Raw genomic sequence first — 12,273 nt, 5'->3', positions numbered from 1 at the left:
GCGCGAGAATTGACCCCATAAGACCCTGTTGTGGGAGGAGAAGGATCTCTGGATCTGAGAGAGAGAGGCCCTTGTCAGGACGTTGAGAGATACCCCTGAGCTCTGATTCCTGAAAGCAGAGCGCAGGCTGTCTACCCTCCAGTGTGAGTGCATCTCTACCCGAGACTGCCCGTGACTGCTGCCGAATCGATGCTTTTGGGAGAGCACTGTGGGTCGGTAGAGGGCTCTAGCTGCAGAGCTCCGCCCGTCTCAGAATGGAGTGAATCAAAAAGGATGCCGGCGCTCTAAGGTTACAGAAGCTTGCATTCATGCAGGCGCACGTGCTGCGCTTCGGGTCACGGCCTCTCACTCTGTGGTAAGGGTGTTCAAACCCTGGCTCCTTTGTACTTGCGCCGTGGTCCGTGAGGCACTGGAAGAGATGACAGCAGCGCCGCCCTGGGGGCGTCTGTTAAATGTGCTCGCATCCTCAAGCCCCCAGGCTAGCGTCCAGCTTTTTTGCAACCATTGGATGGCTGCACTCTGACTGTCCCTTACTACAGCCCCCACCCCTCGCCCCCCTTCCCTGCTGGAAGCAGGTCAGCAGTGAGACTGAGCTCTGAGTTGGTGTGAGCCCCCTGTCTGTCCCTCTTCCTTCTGAAGCTTGCTCAGTGAGCTGGTCACTCTTTATAGTAGCTTTATCTTCAGTCGTTTCATAGATAGGCGGGGGTGGGGGAGGTTGTAGTATACTTCAGTCATGACTGCCTCCTATCACTGTGAGCGATTGTTACATTGAAAAGGTAAGTGGTGGGGATTGAAGATCCCATTGTTCGGGGTGGTGCCTCGAAGCCTCTAACGCAGTCGGTGGACCCTCTCTGGAACATGTACATAGGCCCGCATAATGGAAATGAGTACAAAGCTAGGAATGGTTTGGGCAGGGAAAGCAAAGGCCGGTATCAAACCTGCAAGAAGAGAGGTGTGAATTTAGCCACAGTAGTAGTTTTGAACCACTTTTGGTGTTGTGCTGCCACAACGGTGTCACTCTGCATTGGGCGCTTTAATAATCTTCCGTGCGCAGAAAACACAGATTTTTTTGAGCCGGGCAGGCTTCTGCACTATGCATGAATGCCCAGTGCACATAATGAATGCACATCACACAGCAGCCATAAATTTCAAAGCAAGAAAATGGACAAAACAGCTGGACTGGTGCAGACTGGCACACTGGGAGCTGCCCCTACGGCAGTGACGCCATTCCGAGAGCTCTTCCTTCTGCAGAGGCTGATCCCTACTGCAGTGACACCACACTGGATCCCCTCCTCACACTGCATTGACAGCATTCGGGGAGCAGCCCTTACTGCAGTGACACCACCCTGTCCTCACAATGCAGCAACACCAGTTGCTGTCGTCACTGCAGTGGCTCCACACTGGGGCCTGTACATGCGATGCATTGAATGGGATATGGAGCAGTCGTCCCTGCATTGACACTACACTGAGTGCTGTTTTTACTCCAGTGACATCACAGTGGAAGCTACCCTTGTTGCAGTGACCTCGCACCAGGAGCACCCCTGACTACAATGACAACCGATTAAGGGATTTCTACACTGAAATCACCAGCATGATGGGTGGGTGTGTCTTTACTGCAGCAACACTTCTCCAGGGCTGTTCTCGCACTGCAGTGACGCTACACCACTTCCAAGCATTACTGCAATGACATCACACCAGGAGCTGCGATTCCTGCTGTGACGTTGCACTGGGAGCTTACGTCACTACAGAGACCATGCATAAAGAGCTTCCTTACCTACAGTGAAATCGCATGAGGGTGCGGCTACTAACACTGTAAGCTGTCCTTACACTAGTGATGCCACACCAGCAGCTGCACTCTTTGCAGTGCACATCACTCAGTCTTTTCTTACTGCAGAAACATCACATGGGGAAGTTGCCATCTCTGTAGTGGCATTGCCTGCGGGAGCCGCCATCTCTGCAGTGGCATTGCCTGGGGGAGCCGCCATCTCTGCAGTAGCATTGCCTGGGGGAGCCGCCATCTCTGCAGTGGCATTGCCTGGGGGAGCCGCCATCTCTGCAGTGGCAATGCCAGGGGGAGCCACCATCTCTGCAGTGGCAATGCCAGGGGGAGCCACCATCTCTGCAGTGGCAATGCCAGGGGGAGCTACCATCTCTGCAGTGGCATTGCCTGGGGGAGCTGCCATCTCTGCAGTGGCATTGCATGGGGGCGCTGCCAACTCTGCAGTGGCATTGCCTGGGGAAGCTTCCATCTCTGCAGTGGCATTGCATGGGGGAGCCGCCATCTTTGCAGTGACATTGCATGGGGGTGACGCCATCTCTGCAGTGGCATGGCATGAGGAAGTCGCCATCTCTGCAGTGACATGGCATGGGGGAGCCGCCATCTCTGCAGTGGCATTGCCTGGGGGAACCGCCACCTCTGCAGTGGCATTGCATGGGGGAGTCTCCATCTGTGCAGTGACATTGCATGGGGGAGGGATGTAGGATGTTACAACGCATGCTTTTACAACGCATGCTGTTACAACGAAATTTTTACAACGCAAATGCAGTGACAACGCAAGTCTTTACAACGCAAGTCTTTACATCGACTTGCACTAGATGGCGTGCTAACATTAAAAAAGTGTAATTTACTATTCTAACTCCAGTCCACGTAACAGTAGGGAAGGTGTTTGGATAGTAAACTACACTATTTTTAATTTAGCACGCCATCTAGTGCAAGTCGATGTAAAGACTTGCGTTGTAATGGCATGCGTTGTCAATGCATTTGCGTTGTAACAGTTTCGTTGTAATGGTAGTGCGATGTAAAAGTTGCGTTGTAAAGGTTGTTCCCCATGGGGGAGCCTCCATCTTTGCAGTGGCATTGCATGGGGGAGCCGACATTTCTGCAGTGGCTTTGCATGGGGAAGCCGACATCTCTGCAGTGGCAATGCATGTGGGAGCCGCCATCTCTGCAGTGGCATTGCATGGGGGAGCCGCCATCTCTGCAGTGGCATTGCATGGGGGAGCCGCCATCTCTGCAGTGGCATTGCCTGGGGTAGCCACCATCTCTGCAGTGTCATTGCCTGGGGTAGCTGCCATCTTTTCAGTGGCAATGCATGGGGAGCCGCCATCTCTGCTGTGACAATGCATGGGGAGCAGCCATCTCTGCAGTGACATTGCATGGGGGAGCCGCCACCTCTGCAGTGGCTTTGCATGGGGGAGCCACCATCTCTGCAGTGGCTTTGCATGGGGGAACCGGCATCTCTGCAGTGGCCTTGCATGGGGGTTCGGCCATCTCTGCAGTGACATTGCATGGGCGAGCCACCATCTCTGCAGTGGCATTGCATGAGCAAGACGCCATCTCTGCAGTGGCATTGCATGAGCAAGACGCCATCTCTGCAGTGGCATTGCCTGGGAGAGCCGCCATCTCTGCAGTGGCATTGCATGGGGAGCCGTCCACTCTGCAGTGGCATTGCATGGGGGAGCCGCCATCTCTGCAGTGGCATTGCCTGGGAGAGCCGCTATCTCTGCAGTGGCATTGCATGTGGGAGCTGCAATCTCTGCAGTTTACAGTGACATTGCATGGGGCAGCCGCCATCTCTGCAGTGGCATTGCATGCGGGAGCCGTCATCTCTGCAGTGGCATTGCATGCGGGAGCCGCCATCTCTGCAGTGGCATTGCCTGGGAGAGCCGCCATCTCTTCAGTGGTATTGCCTGGGTAAGCCACCAGTTGGCATTGCATGGGGGAGCTGCCATCTCTGCAGTGTCATTGCATGCAGGAGCCGCCATCTCTGCCGTGACATTGCATGGGGTGCCGCCATCTCTGCAGTGGCATTGCCTGGGGGAGCCGCCATCTCTGCAGTGACATTGCATGGGGGGAGCCGCCATTTCTGCAGTGGCATTGCATGGGGGAGCCGCATCTCTGTAGTAACATTGCATGGGGGAGACGCTATCCCTGCACTGATGATTCCACTGGGAGCTGCTCTTTTTGTTATGACATTGCACTGTGAGCCGGTCTCTTCAGCTTCTATTGCACTGGAAATTGTCTTAATTGCATCAGCAGTATTTAGAACAGGAGTCAGCCATAGACCTAAGAGGACAAGGATATCTTTTATACGTGCAACAGAGTCCAACAATGTATCATTTAAGAGCTAAGTTTCACCAGTCAATAGAATACTTTACAGATATATTGCCCGGCACTTAACAAATGTGTTATTATCTGTGGTATTTATGGGTTTACTCAACAAAGTCATGTAAGCGTGCTACCATACTTTGTCTGTCTGCTTGAGATGTCCCTCCCACGTCCGTGTAAGAAAAAAAAAACACTTTTAGGTTTTCTTTAAAGACCCCTCCCCAATTCCTCACTGGCTGGTAACTGGAGGCAATTTTAATTCACCTTTCCTTCACTTGAGAAACACCCGGAAACCCACTCTGCTGTAATCAGGCGTAGTTGCACACCCTCTCTGTGCTAGACATTGGTTTAGTTAATTACACCAGGGTTACACTTTGTGCTTCCCTTACTAAAATGACAACCCATTCAGATGGAAGGTGACCACAGTAACAGCTGACTGGGATTAGCCCCGCTATAGCTGCACCAAGCCAGGTGTTTCTCATAAAGCGCTGTGAGTCCTCCGACTTCGGTCCAAGGCACACACTCTCCCCGGCAGCTCAGCGGTGCTCTGCTTCACCTAGAAGCCAGCCCCTCTCCTTGGCAGGGTTCAAGACCGCCCTGGTCCAGCTTTTCCTTTAGGCGCACGCTGATTGGGTTTTAATAGTGTAATTTCGTCTATTTTAATGGTGTAATTTCGTCTGTATTTTAATGGTGTAATTTTGACTGTATTTTGGTATTGTCAATTTTGTTTGATTCTCGCTTTCTGTTCCCCTTCAGCCCTTGCTGGGGACTGTTGTTCCCCCTCGTTTTCCCTTTCTTTTCCCGCCGCCACTGACCCTCCCCCTACCGCCCCACTCCCGCCTCCCAGCACATCGTCCCTCACCCCTCCCCTACATCATGGCGACCGCTGCGGGGCAGCGAGTGTGAGTCCTCAGACTTCGGTCCAAGGCCCAAACTCTCCCGGGCAGCTCAGCAGTGCTCTGCTTCACCTAGAAGCCAGCCCCTCTCCTTGGCAGGATTCAAGACCACCCTGGTCCAGCTTTTCCTTCAGGCGCACGGTGATTGGGTTTTAATGGTGTAATTTCGTCTGTATTTTAATGGTGTAATTTTGTCTGTATTTTGGTATTGTCAATTTTGTTTTATTCTCGCTTTCTGTTCCCCCTCAGCCCTTGCTGGGGGCTGTTGATCCCCCTCGTTTTCCCTTCCTTTTTCCGCCGCCACTGACCCCTCCCCCTAACGCCCCACTCCTCGTCCCTCCCCTACATCATGGCGACCGCTGCGCAGCCGCGCCGCTGGCGTGCCGAAGGCGCGCCTAAGGTGAGCCCGTCTGCACCTGGACCGCACCCAGTGCCAGCCCCCCTGGCCCCCACTAACGCCACGATGCCCAACGCCGCTACGACGCAAACACCCTCCGCGAACTCAACACCGGCAGATCATCAAACTGCTTCCAGGCCAGCCCGAAACTCACCCACGGACCCTTCACCTGCCGTAGCTGCAGCTTCACAAGCCATTCAACACGTGCACATCCTACCCCACCCGTCAGAGCAGAACGCAAAAGCCTCAGATGCATACTACTTAACATCCACTCCGTCCACAACCACTCCATTGAAATCTGGGACCTACTCGACTCAGCCTCCCCAGACGCCACCTTCCTAACAGAGACCTGGATGAACACCTCCTCGGCACCCGACATCGACATAGCCATCCCTGATGGCTACAAGATTACCAGAAAGGACCGCACCAACAGACCAGGAGGAGGAATCGCCATCGTCTACAGAAACACCCTCAGAGTCTCGACCTGCACAGCAGACACCTCCAGCACCGCCGAACACCTGCACTTCCAGATCCACATGGACCCCAACATCACCCTCAGAGGAACACTCGTTTACAGACACCCCAGACCCCGGCCACAGTTCATCGACGCCATCTCCGACATCGTCAGCACGCATGCTCTTGCTTCCACAGACGACATCCTCCTCGGAGACCTTAATTTACACCTCGAGAACGCCGACGACAGCAACTCCGTCGCTCTGCTCGATAACCTCACCAACCTCGGACTCAAACAGCTCGTCACAACCCCCACCCACACCGCCGGACACACGCTAGACCCCATCCTCTCCGCCAGCAACCATGTCTCCTTCAGCCATACCACCGAACTCCACTGGACCGACAATCGCTGCGTCCACTTCACTTTCAAGAAACCCACCTCGCACCACCACCCGCAACGGATTCCCTACCGCAGCTGGAACAAGGTCACCGAAGACCAGCTCATCACCACCCTCGCCCGAGACTCACCAACAGACACCACCGACATCAACACAGCCGCCCGCAACTTCAGGCAATGGATCGACGACTGCGCCAACACTCTCGCCCCGATCAAAAACCCCTCAAACAGACGCACCGACAGAAAGGCCAATTGGTTCACCACTGACCTCCAAAAATCCAAGCCGACTTGCCGAATTCTCGAGAAAAAGTGGTGCCACGAACAGACACCGGACAACCACACAGCCCTAAAGAACGCTAGCCGCAAGCACCACCAACTCATCCAAGCCACCAAAAGGACCTCCTTCAAGGAACGCATCAACAACAACACACACAACAGCAAAGAGCTCTTCAACATCGTGAAGGAACTCTCCAACCCCAGCTCCAGCTCCAACGACATCCCGCTGTTGCAAGACCTATGCAACTCCTTAGCCACCTTCTTTCACCGCAAGATTGCAGACATCCATGACAGCTTCAACGCCCAGACCCTCCCTACAGCCGCTGACACCGCACACTCACCACCCCCCAGCATCACCAACGGCCTGCTCTCCTGGACCCATGTCAACGACGACGACACCAGCAAGACCATGAACACCATCCACTCCGGCTCACCATCCGACCCCTGCCCTCACCACATCTTCGACAAAGCAAACCGCATCATTGCACCCCAACTCCGGAAGATCATCAACAGCTCCTTCAAGACCGCCACCTTCCCAGAAAGCTGGCAGCACGCCGACATCGACGCCCTACTCAAAAAACCCATAGTGGACCCAAAGGACCTCAAGAACTTACGGCCCATCTCCCTGCCTCCGTTCCCGGCGAAAGTCATTGAAAAGATTATCAACAGGCGACTGACCCACTTCCTTGAGGAGAACAACATCCTGGACCTGTCCCAATCTGGATTCCGCTGCAATCACAGCCCGAAACTGCCCTCATCACTGCCATAGACGACATCAGGACCCTACTGGACAACGGCGAAACCGCGGCCCTCATCCTCCTGGACCTCTCGGCCGCCTTCAACACTCCCTACGCGCACACCTACACAATGCAGGAATACGTGACAAAGCCCTGGCCTGGACCACCTCCTTCCTCACCGACAGAACCCAGAGGGTCCGCCTCCCCCTTTACGTTCTGAAGCCACCAAGATCATCTGCGGCGTGCCCCAAGGATCATCCCTCAGCCCTACCCTTTTCAACGTCTACATGGCACCGCTCGCCAACGTCGTTCGCTCGCACAACCTCAACATAGTCTCCTACGCCGACGACACTCAGCTGATCCTCTCACTCACAAAGAACCCCGCCACCGCCAAAACCAACCTACACGAAGGAATGAAGGCCGTCGCCAACTGGATGCAGGACAGCCGCCTGAAACTAAACTCAGACAAGACAGAGGTCCTCATACTCGGCTCCACCCCCTCCGCCTGGGACGACTCTTGGTGGCCAACCGCCCTGGGAGCTGCACCCACACCCACCAACCACGCATGCAACTTGGGGTTCATCCTGGATTCATCGCTCTCAATGATCCAGCAAGTTAACGCAGTCTCCTCCTCCTGCTTCGACACCCTTCCGCATGCTTCGCAAGATCTACAGATGGATCCCCACTGGAACCAGAAGGTCACCCAAGCCCTCGTCGGCAGCAGACTGGACTACGGCAACGCCCTTTACGCAGGAACCACGGCCAAACTCCCGAAAAGACTCCCACGCATACAGAACGTCTCCGCACGCCTCATACTCGACATACCCCGCCACTCCCACATCACAGCACACCTGAAAGACCTGCACTGGCTCCCAGTCAAAAAGAGGATCACCTTCAAGCTCCTCACCCACGCTCACAAAGCACTCCACAATGCCGGACCAGCATACCTCAACAAACGTCTCACCTTCTACACCCTGAACTGCCAGCTTCGCTCCGCCGACCTCGCCGCCGTCCCACGCATCCACAGGACCTCAGCCGGCCGCAGATCCCTCTCCTACCTCGCCGCCAAGACATGGAACACCCTCTCCACACAGCTGCGACAGACCTAGGACCTGCTGACCTTCAGGAGACTTCTCAAGACCTGGCTGCTCGAGCAGTAGCTGAAACCCCCCCCCCCCCCCCCCCAGTGCTGTGAAATCCTCACGGGTGATTAGTGCGCTCTACAAATGTTTGATTGATTGACCTCACATGTGGAGGTACTTACAGCAATAGCATGCCAGTAGCCACCCACTTAATCTAATTTCATTGCCGTGAGGGCACCTCTCAGTAGTATAGCACTGTCGGGAGGACAGCTTCCAGTATGCTGTCAACACAGCCACAGTAGACCCCAGTGTGATCTCCCAGAGCACATCTCAGCCCCATACAGATGCTTCTCATTGTACACCTCTCATGCACATCACTTTTCCAAGGTACCTCGCACCACCTGTATATCTGGATCCTATGGCACCCATCCGGCTTTTTGCCTCTCTCCTCTCTCCTCTCCCTTCCTCCCCCCCCCCCCCCCGGCCCCCCCCCCCCCTTGAAGCTGTATCACATGTCATATTTCAGACGATTTGAGGAGATTGAACACGCACTGCTGGGTTGTTTTAGATGTTAGAAAGGCTGTAGCGTGCCACGGAGGTCTCACTCTCTGACCAGGGAGTGTTTAGAAAATAACTGAGTTTGAAGCGTTCTCTAGATTTAGAGAATATCCCTCTGGGCGCAGCTTTAGTGGATCTCTAAACGCATTTTTCACATAATTATCCAAATGTATATTAACTCTTCTAAACGTTGTAGATGAAGTTCAAATTAAAATGTATTAATATAACGAAGCAAAAAAAAATTATTTCATTCTGTTTGCAATTTTGATTCTTCTTGTTTGCCAAACAATTATTTCAAGCATCCGAATGCATTTCGGACTCTTAATGAGACCTTCATCAGGGGAAATCTGGACAAAAAAAAACACATATATATATATATATTCAACGAGGGTCCACGACCTGTGGGTAAATAGGTGTTATTAGTTGATGAACGTGAACTGTGCACCGGTTACTTTTCGAACTTTTCGCATGAATTAGATGAACGAGATTATCACATCGCTGTGCTGTTAGACAAACTGGTTTGAATCGGGTGAAATTGAACTTAGACATAACGTGTTCTGTAATGTTAGGACGGATCCAGGGTTAGACAAACTGGTTTGAATCGGGTGAAATTGAACTTAGACATAACGTGTTCTGTAATGTTAGGACGGATCCAGGGTTAGACAAACTGGTTTGAATCGGGTGAAATTGAACTTAGACATCACGTGTTCTGCAATGTTAGGACGGATCCATGGTTAATATCGGAATTTGTGCTCATGGTGCAGTGAAAAATGGTGCTGTCTGCAATGTAAGTGATTTGAATAAAACTGTGAAGCGAAACGCTGGCGCGTTTGAGTTAGTCGACGCGCATAGAAAAGTGACCGGAAATATTAGAAATCGGCGTGTTGTTAAAAGTGTGGTACGGCCTATGCGGAAACCTTAAAAGTAGTATCAATGAACATGATCATCTCTTACCTCCTGCGTGTGTTGGTCCACTGGATGAAGGAATAGAAGCTGGTGGGATAGGGTTATCAGTGTTTGCATTTGGTATCAAATCAGTGCTGGTTGGGTTAGGTTTGGTTGGAGTCGGGTCTGGTGACTTAGTGGACTAATGCATTCACTTTAGGAGCCTGTGTTTGACCTCATGGTTGCAGGTTCAAATCCCGGCTGGTCCACTTAGTATTTTATCCTGCTAGGGTCGATAAAATGAGTACCATTGAGTTGGGTAATAATAAACATCTGTTATTCAGCGCCAAGATACCCTTGGCTGAACGTGCGCTTAACAAATACACGTTATGTTATTATTTAGAGCAGCATGGATTGTTGGAGTTGGTGGGTTGTTGATGTTGGATGGATAGGGCCTTGGGTGAATTTAGCAGTGATGGTTGATTTGAGGGGTTTATAAGTTGCATGGGGTCTGTGAGAGTTGGGGATACTCTACTGGTTGTGTGGAGTGTGCACCTTTTGTATGGTTGTTGTGGAACTTGGTACTGTGGGGTGAGAAGGGAGTGCTTGGTTGTATTGGGAGGATTCACCGGTTGTGTGGGTGATGCAGTGTTTGGTTCGGATTGGGTGAGCAGTTAGCACTGGATGGATGAGAGTTTGACACTTTTTTAATAGGGTTTGCAGGGCTTGGTGCTCGTTGGATGAACAGTGAGAGATCATTGTGTCGAGGGTCTGTTTCTGTTTTATCAGTGTTGCAGGCCTTGCTGCTGGTTGGGTGAGTGCTGGGCGCACTGTGGGTTGGAGCCTGTTATATAGGTGTTGTGGGCCTTGATGATAAGAGTGTGAGCATTTGGCTCTGGTCAGATAGTATGACACATCTGCACGTATATTCCTGTGACTTACTATCCCTCTGTTCTGTTTTTCAGGCGATGGCGTCGGAGGCTGTGGATGTGCAGCAGCTCAGCGCGGATATGGTGCCCGGAGATGGTGTTCTCGACCTGGGAGTGAGCCGAGAACTGCTAGGCCGGCTTCGGGAGCTGGAGGTATGTGTTTCTGGATGGTTAAGGGTACATAACTGTTTAAACTCGCTCGCTCTGGAAGCACAGCATTGGAAACCTAGCCTAAGAGTACCTTCATATGGGGGTACTTTCATGGTATAGGAATCACTAGTCCAAACAGACTTTGACTTGGTGCAAACTGTAGAGACAGCCTGATGTTCATTGCATAGTAGTGGTGTCTGATGGATGTATGGGAGGAGAAAGACTGGAGTCAACATATCTCTCCAGCAGGAACAAAGTAACCTGTACGGGTTTTGGTAAATGTGAAATCAATTATTTGTATTCGGGGTCCTCTGCACATTTGATTGAGTCTGCAACCTACTAATTGTAAAAGACTCTAACATGAGGCAGTACGTTCTTCAGACAGAGTATCTATGTGGCCATTAGCAGTACTTAATTTGCAATATAAGAGTGAATGGTTCTGCAGAATGTAACAATTTCCTTTACGAATTGATAAATAACAAAGTAATAGCATATATAATTTTGAGAGAATAAGTATGATTCAAAGACTTGATGGCAGCAGGCCAGTTGCTTATACATTCCCACTTTTAAGATTTTGGGACCAAATCTTTCCAGCGGATTTATTTTCATCAGGTTGAAAGGCTTTACACAACTCGCCAAGCCCGAACAAGCATGTTGTATAAGGATACACTCTTATGAAATTCCTCAAGCGCACAAGGAGTTCCCTTGTCCAGGGCTCTTAAAATAGGTCACAGAAACAGTCATATGTGGAGCCTTAGAATACAATGCACAGCAGTTCTCTTTTGTCATGATTACATGCAGCATGGCAAATATGCTTCCTCCACTAATGTGGTGGTAAGCACTGGCAATTCTACTGACCCTCAACCACTTTCCTACTCCCGTCACTGTAGACTGTACCCACCTCCTCAGCAGGACTCCCTGTTTTGTTTTCTTAGTCAGCTAGAATGATTCCTTGGATATAGCTTGGGATTGTTGGGTTCCCTCCCGCTCTTCCGAGAAGCTCCCTTCTGGTTAATTCCGCCTCACCACGCATATTTTCTCTCCACCGTTCACCAGTTAGTACTCATTAGAAGAGGTGGACCACAGGCTGTAAAATAATGGCCATTTCAGGAAAGTGGAAATGGAAGTAAGCTTGAGGTAGGTACTAACCCATGCGAGCAAGTCGCTATTTCCATCAGCATCCAGGCACACCGAAGCAGGAGTCATCAGATATGCAAAACATGGACTTACACAACACATGCAGCCATGGCATTTTCGGTTCCTCTTCTCCCAGGTTTCTGCGGCCAATAAACTGGACCCACAGCGTGTTATGTTTACAGATTTTTATAGCAATGATAGCACAGTATTGCCATTGAGGAGCCTTTGAGGGCCTGCCATGTTATCTTGTACACATCTGAGGATTTGT

General features: G+C 51.6%; 1 protein-coding gene across 2 annotated transcripts in view; it reads left to right on the top strand.

Annotated features, from left to right (window-relative positions):
* Nucleotides 1-12,273, top strand: part of NCKAP5L (NCK associated protein 5 like) — a 248,218-nt gene that overhangs the window by 148,598 nt on the left and 87,347 nt on the right. For both annotated transcript variants that reach the window (XM_085600386.1, XM_085600385.1), the window contains exon 2: nucleotides 10,755-10,871. In XM_085600386.1, coding sequence (XP_085456512.1) covers nucleotides 10,758-10,871 — 114 coding nt within the window. In that variant the 5' untranslated portion in view covers nucleotides 10,755-10,757. The remainder of the gene's footprint in view (nucleotides 1-10,754; nucleotides 10,872-12,273) is intronic.

Source organism: Triturus cristatus, chromosome 4_2 (assembly GCF_964204655.1).
Source record: "Triturus cristatus chromosome 4_2, aTriCri1.1, whole genome shotgun sequence".
NCBI lineage: Eukaryota > Metazoa > Chordata > Amphibia > Caudata > Salamandridae > Triturus > Triturus cristatus.
The sequence above is the reverse complement of the archived record's forward strand: the minus strand, read 5'-3'. Positions and strand labels throughout refer to the sequence as shown.